Raw genomic sequence first — 7,945 nt, 5'->3', positions numbered from 1 at the left:
GCCCTTGTAAAAAGTCCCTCTCCAGCTTTCCTGGAGTTCCCCTTCAGGTACTGGAAGGCTGCTATAAGGTCTAGCTGGAGCCTTCTCTTCTCCAGGCTGAACAACCCCAACTCTCTCAGCCTGTCTTCACAGGAGAGGTGCTCCAGCCCTCTGATCGTCGTTGTGGCCCCCATCTGGACTTGCTCCAACAGGTCCATGTCCTTCTTATGTTGGGGGCCCCAGAACTGGATGCAGTATTCCAGGCAGGGTCTCACAAGAGCAGAGTAAAGGGGAGAATCACATCCCTCAACCTGCTGGTCTCACTTCTTTTGATGCAGCCCAGAATATGGTTGGCTTTCTGGGCTGCAAGTGCATGTCGTGGGTCATGTTGAGCTTCCCATCAACCAACACCCTCAAATCCTTGTTGGCAGGGCTGCTCTCAATCCATTCTCTGCCCAGCCTGAGAATGTATTTGTGCTTAGGATTGCCCTGACCCACGTGCAGGACCTTGCACTTGACTTTGTTGAACTTGTTTCCAGGAGAATCTGCTCCATGATCTTGCCAGGCACAGAGGTGAGACTGACTGGCCTGTAGTTCTCCAGGTCTTCCTTTTTTCCCTTTGTAAAAATGGGAGCTATGTTTCCCCCTTTCCAGTCAGTGGGAACTTCACGAGACTGCCATGACTTCTCAAACACGATGGATAGTGGCATAGCAACTTCATCTGCCAGTTCCCTCAGGACCTGTGGATGCATCTCACCAGGTCCCATGGACTTGTGCACTCAGTGGACTGGACTTTTCTCAGTGGACACTTTTTCAGAGCCCACCAGTTAAAAAGTGACTGTTCCTCCTGAATGGAAAAACCACTTATGGAGCTCTTGCAGCATAATTTACTTTGTCACAGGGTAAAGCCCTCTGTGTTTGCCTAAGGGAAGCACATCCCTTCCAACAGCTTCACCTCCCATCCATCACAAGGAACTGATGAAAGCTTAAGATGAGGAGGAGGAGAAATTAGGAGAAAGTAATGGAGAAAGAAAGGGGCTGTGACATGCATTTCTGGCAGAGGAGCAAAGAACTGCTCATGGCAAAAAAGAATATGTAAACAGAAAAAAAAACAAACACAAACATAACACAAGATTAACACAGCATGATGCTGTCCCCATGCGGTGCTGGTCGTGTGCTGAGCTGTAAGAAAGAATTATGCCACGGCTTTCAACTCAAGCACCAAAAAACTCAACTTTTGTACCTCATGGGCCAAAATTTGGTCCTGAACACATTGTGTTTCACATCTGATGCAACACAAAAATGAGGAAGGCATGCCAACTGAGAGGTGAGCAGATGGAAAGGGATTTCCTTAAAGTATCTGTATTTCTTCAGACTAGAAGTACAGCCTCAACGCATAGGTACAGAGTGAGAAATTAACTCTTCTCCCACCTACTACGCTGAACACTTTCAATGCATCCACCTTTGGAGGTCACTGGCAGACTCATTCTCACCCGAGTCTATAGCCACGAACACTTTGCAGGTAGTGCTATGGCACTGCTACAAGCACTCCATGTTAAAGAGCAGCTGCAGAACAGCATGACTGTTAGGGCACAGAGGGACTCTCCAGATAAACTTCTGGTGATGTAAACTCAGAGAAAAATTGGTTCATCATGGATGTAAGAAAGATCATAGGGAACAGTTTTAATCATCCTCTGTCAGAATGTGCTCCAAAACTCACTTTTATCAAGCCACTGTGACAAACTTCATTCTTAAAGACATAATCAAAACATACAGAGCACTCTCAAATCTCAGTTTACAAAATCTTCTGCTCTAAATGAGATGGACTAGACTCAAGAATTCAGGAGCCTGAAACTTATGGAAACTTGTTAGAAATTATTTTCCTCATAAACAAGACAGCTTTTCTTCAAAAGACTTAGGAACTCTAGGATTTCATTTTAAGGCCACATTTGAAGTGTATTTCAAAGCACACATTCCATATGGCTTTTGAGCCTGAATGTGTCTCCTATTAATAATCTGGGATCCACAGCAGCTTTGGGGAGTTTTCCGTTTTGTTGTAAGAAGCCTTTGCTGTTCACCTTTAAACATAGTTCATGTGCCCGCATCAACACGTAAGAAGATACCCTCAACCATTTTGATTTACGTTTCTTCAATACATCAGCAAAGATTAAAGTGTGGCTAAGCCTCCCCTTTTATCTTGGCGTAATTCATTTTTACACCATATCAACCTTCTCCAGGGCTGGATATTTACATATTAATAATGAAGCCTGCTTTTTAATTCCTTCCCCCATCCCTTTAGCTTCATATATTAAAAAGTGTCGATAGATAAGACTTGGCTCTCAAATTAGTGGCGGTAGCAAAGAAGAGTTCAAATTATTTAATTAAAACACAGAGACAGCTATGTTTACTGTCCTCCTACATTTGAACTAAGCTGGGATTTCACTCACAGAGCAATTGCCCTGCTCTGATTCTGATGGAGAAGGAGTAGATTTGATCATTTCCCCAAACTGTCTAAAATCATTCAGAAACAATGGTTTGAACATCTTAATTATTTCCTAGTTATTGACATTCCTATAAATATTTTGTGAAGTGCAAGAGACTGAGGATGCAGCTCCATGGTTTCTTTAAGACAATTTATGTGTGAGTTGCAGTCAGAATGAACAAGCGTGCCCTCTTCCACCTCAATCATCTCTGCTTCACTCCATCATCCTCATTGGGTTGGAACTACTAGTCCTGCAGCTGTATGTTTAGCAGAGCCAGGGAGCCAGTCCACCTACAAACTAATCCTCCCCCCCTTTTTTTTTCCTGCCAGGTCATTTCCTACTGCACAGCTGCATAACCACTAGTATTAGCAGAATGAAACATGGTGGGAACACATGGTTGCAAGGCGGGAAAAGACCACTCCTGACAGCAGCTAGCACTCAGTCAGCTCAGAGAAGCGATGAAACCATAGCACAAGAATGCAGCTTGGAATACAAAGCAGACATAGCCAAGCTAGCTTTAGAGTTATGCATTTTAGTATTAGGGCAAAGAGCTCCAACCAGGCTGACCACCCAGGATGTACCCATCTTAAGTAGTTTTTATCCACAGATAGAGAAAAAACATCAATACAAAATTGCAATTCTTTCTAACTCTGCAAACAGCAGTGCTTCACTTCTATGGGGCTTAAGCCAGCTCTCACCAACAGCCAAAGCAGCCTTTACACTGACACTGATGGAACCAGATCAAATCTGCAGTATGTGAAAACAGCAACAAACAGCAGCTGCTGTATTCCCCCCCTGCGCTGCCCTGCTCCAACATTCTCATGATTTCATTTTATGTTTTTTGATATCTCATAGGGCCCCAGTTCCTGGAATCAAATGTAAGAGTAAAAGTATCTGCCTCATTTAAAGGAAAAAAAAGTCATCTGATAGCTTTGCAGAGAAGTTTAGAGTACAGAAAAAGAGCAGATTAATTAGGACAATACTGACCCCATAAAGAAAAGAGAAAATCCATCCCTATCTTTATGCGTCCTCATGGTTTCGTTTTAAAATCTTAAGATTGTTAATTATTTATTATTTTAATATTTGAAAAAAGATGCTTGCTCTGGAACTATTCCAAGAGACAGACAAAACATGAACACTAACAAAAAAGCAGTGAAATTTGCACTGATACTAGCAGTGCTGCCAACATCATGCCCTAAAGGAGGAGACTGTTGCTGGAATGTGTACCATTTGTTACGACTGAATGTCTCCTTCTTCCCCACTGTATTTATTTGATGCACGTAGCAAAGCTGTAAAATACACACTATAAGGTCCACTACAAATGGCCACAGAAATACCACCTCTGGGGCTTCTGATGAAGGAACTGCAGGGACCTGCACTGAGCTCAGAGTCTAAAAGACCCTTCATTATGGACTGGACTTCAAAAGGAAAGCAAAACAAGCACATACTCATATTTGAGGAGAAATCCTGGTAGATCAGTTTCTGCTAGAGAAAAGGGCCTGTTCTGCCCACAACATAACAGCATCACATGCAACCTCTCAGAATCAGGTACAAGCTGCCTGTGGCAGATACCACCTTTCTGCTAAGTGAAAGAAGGACCTAGGAAAAAATTACATCATCATTATACCTCCTCCAGACAAACCAAATGCTGCTACCCAGAGACATAAAACTGTAAGAGTCACTTAAAAGAAAAAAAACAAAAACAAACAAAAACCTCCACCAAGATAAAAATTACTAACAAACACTGGCTCTTCTTAGTGACCTTGTGGTATTTGAGCCTCCCTCAATTGCATCAAGGTCACTTTTTTCCCCCTAGATCCAGGAGAATTAGTACCTTCATTTCAGCAAAATTAATTGCATTACCTAAACCTTATCTGGCTCTTGTTTATCTGTACCTCTCAAAAGAGGTCAATATCACTATCTGCATATGATACCACTATTTGCATGAACTCTATCAGTAGCACGTAAGTCACTTCAAAGCATAGAGTGTCCAACACCAAGCCAGTAGCTGCTGTCACCAACAATGACATCCATGAACCCTTGTTCTATGCTAACCCCCAAAACACACCTCCTGTCTAATCTACTGATTTGAGAATTTCAAGATTTTGGTATAATATCAACACTGAGAGTCTGGATTTTTTGTTCATTTTAACTACAGGAACTGTCAACAGCTGTATTATCTTACAGGTGTTCACTTAGCCTGACCCTGTTGTTCTTCCTCAGGCTACACCCCCACCAAAGCCAGTGGAACCTCTGTCTTCTCACCTGAGTCCTACGTTAGTTAGATTAAACTCCGTACAGCCAGAGGGAGCAAAACTTTTTAAGATGTGCATCTGCCCTTGTGATAGAAAACTGAGATAACTGGACACACTCCTTTATGTCCATAAGGATAAGAAAGGTCCACAGAACAGCTCATAATTAGCTGTAAAAAAAACAAGTATTGACAACAGTGATATGTTTATTATCACCACCCATTTCTGAATGAGAGTCAGTTATACAGTCTGTATGTGCCCTCCTCTTCTACTCCCTTCCATCCCCTGGCAAAAAAAAAATCAACCCAATCCCCTTGCTGCAAAAGACTTCAGACAATCAAGAGCTTATCTAGGCATCTTAGTGATTTTACAGTGTTACACATATCCTAGTATCACAAGAATATGTTTTACCTTGAGGCAAATGTTTTAATTTATGTGCATGTGAGCTATTTGCAATACCTCCACCAAATGGAGCCCATATAACCCGTCGGATGGCTTTCACCCAATCTTCCATTTCATTCTGGGAATTAGCCATGAGCAGGAAAGCCTCATGATTGACAGGCATCTTTTCCCGGTCCCCTGCACCACCTGAAAGACAGAATACAAATCTCTTTCAGCATCTAGTTTAGAAGAGAGCAATCAATGTTTGAAATCACCAAAAGCCTGTGTCAAAATGATCAAATTATTATTTTAATTGAGCAGTTTTACACACAAATCCTACTCATGTGCTGCAGCATCCACAAAACACAGGTTGGTAGAAGATCAAAGCAGAAGTGCAAAATGTGCATTTTCAGTGTGGAAATCAGGATATGTTGTACCTGCTGTCCCAGCAATAAGCAAAACGAAAGCACAGGCTGTAAGAACTTGCAGGAAGCGTATGAAATGAATCCACATACTTGTGCTGAGATACTGAGAGATTATTACCCAAAAGGGGAACCAAGGAAATCGTAAGACATTTTAGTGCTTGAGATGCAGAAATCGCATGATCATCTACTTTCCCCAAGTCCCTGGGAATTTCTAGTCTCAGTATAGAAAGAGAGGCCCATTTTGATTTTGGATCCAATTCAGAAGGAACGTTTTGAAGAAGAATTAAGATTTGGGGATATGACTCTGAGTCTCCCACTGGAAATAAGAACTTTAGGAGCTATTAACTTTGGCACATAATATCTCAGGAAAGTACTGACCAGAATATCAAATGCACTCAAGCTGTCATATACATCTGTCACTCGTGGATACTCCAAGATTTACAACATTTTCACCTTTATTTTCCCATTTTCTTTTTCAGTCATCACCCACTTCAGTCAGTTCAAATCTTCCCCTCACCCCTCATTTTATGTTCCAGAGCGGGATACAACCTAACGAGGGCCACATAAACACATAAAAGCGGTCTCGGTATAAAAAGGCTACTACTAATCCTCTCCAACACAGCAGCTGCATCACTAGCAGCCTGGAGCTTCTCCATCACCATGGAAACTGCCTTCGGCTTCGCTGCGGAGATAACATAGCCGGTGTGTCACTGTCATTTCCATGCTTACATGGCTTTCAGTACCTACCAGCAAGCTAAAGCTGCCAGCCTGCGCTGAGCAGCTGAGATTGCCTGCCTGTGGAATACGGAGATAAGAGCAGGACGATGGTATGCGGTGGTTTCTGCAGAGCTGATTTAGCATACACAGAACATGTGCCTCCTAAACCCTCTCTAATCTGGGGAAAGGAGCAAGCTGGGAGCTGCCTGCAAGCCGAGGAAGTACTTTTTCTTACTATTAATTGTTTCCTGGCCTAGACACACTCATGGATCATATGCTGATTTGCAAAGCAAAAGGACTAAAATGAGATCTATTGGGAAAGATTTTGTGGCGCTCTCAGAAGCAATTCACTGAACTAGGAAACTAAGGCAGTTTTTCAGTAAACAAGAGAGACAACGGCCACCTGGAACTAGGCATGCAGCTTAAGAAACAAAACCCATGATGCTTTTTCCCCACATGTATCCAAATTTTGCTGCTTTCCTCATAGCATCCTCTTGGACAATCTCCCATTTTGAATTTACTGAATGCTTCATATTCCTTAAGGTATATGAAGCAGAGCAGATCTCTAGCTCAAGGCTAGGATGCAGGCATCTGAATAGATCAATATTCCACCATACTTCACTGCAAGGAGGATATAGCTCATCCTTTGCATACAGAACTGTCAGAGCAGAAAATTACAGTCTATGAAACTCCCGTCACAGCCTAATTCTTTTACCAACATACTCAGCCTCATGGCGAAAGCAGAGGTCGCCGAGTCTAATTCTTGCATTTTACCTGGCAGACCTATTGCCATGCCCTTTCACAACCAAATATCTTACAGGAGATACAATAGCAAGAAAGAGGCTTTTCACAGCCCTCAGCACACATCAGAAACAGGGGTTCAGGATCGAACATCTGGCAGATAGATGGCCTGAGCTCAAATAGCTCTTCAAAGGAGTGAAACAGTCTCAAAAAGACATGTACTGTATGGATCACACCACCAGTCAACAACAGATCCCCTTCTTAAATTTAAAGGGACCCAGCTGAGCTCTTACCCACCCAAGCCATGGAGGACAAGAAGAGACCAGAATCCAGCTTGGAATTAATTACAGACTGCAGATTTAGTCAGAACAGCTGAACTAACCCTTATGAAGCATAATAAGCAGAAAAGGATGAAAACAACTTCTTACTAGACTTCTGAAAAAGTGGTGTCTCAGTATCTTCCCACTGAATCACTGTACCACAGGGACCTAACTACAACTCCTCTTCCCCTAAGATGCTACTTTGCACCAGCCAGCTGTCTTCTAAACCTTTGTGGGCATTTTTCATGCAAGCATTTAGGGAAAACACATTTCTACTTCTATTTGAGTCTGTAAAAAGTAAAAACAGGATGAGAAAAAAAAGATTCCTGTACACGCTAGACCTGAGACTCTGCCAAAAACTACATACAGCTCCTCCACGGTTTGCTTTCCCCACTGAAACTTTAAATAGGAGCAAGGTCATGGCCCTACAAGCTGCCTGTGGGAGACTCAGTAGAGACTAGTCACATAACTATAAGCAAATGAAGACAACTCCATGCATGGAGGCTACCTTAGGAACAAGAATGCCCTTCAGAATTGCTTCTTAAAGAAAGCCTCATAGCATGACGTGAATATGCAGTGGCAAAGCATTCAGACCCACATACAATCTATTTAAAAAACAAAACAAAACATTTTAATCATGTTCCTTT

The 7,945-nt window shown here is 42.4% G+C and overlaps 1 protein-coding gene across 1 annotated transcript in view; it reads right to left on the bottom strand.

Moving 5' to 3' along the window:
* The window catches only part of ARHGAP22 (Rho GTPase activating protein 22), a 41,322-nt gene extending 36,007 nt beyond the window's left edge, over positions 1 to 5,315 (bottom strand). The window contains exon 1 of the mRNA XM_010286358.1: positions 5,174 to 5,315. Within this exon, the coding sequence (XP_010284660.1) occupies positions 5,174 to 5,279 (106 nt within the window). The 5' untranslated portion in view covers positions 5,280 to 5,315. The remainder of the gene's footprint in view (positions 1 to 5,173) is intronic.
* Positions 5,316 to 7,945: the final 2,630 nt, after the last annotated feature.

The sequence above is a fragment of the Phaethon lepturus genome, unplaced genomic scaffold, assembly GCF_000687285.1.
Source record: "Phaethon lepturus isolate BGI_N335 unplaced genomic scaffold, ASM68728v1 scaffold12774, whole genome shotgun sequence".
Taxonomy (NCBI): Eukaryota; Metazoa; Chordata; class Aves; order Phaethontiformes; family Phaethontidae; genus Phaethon; species Phaethon lepturus.
Note: the sequence above shows the minus strand (reverse complement) of the source record. Positions and strands in the feature narration are given on the sequence as shown.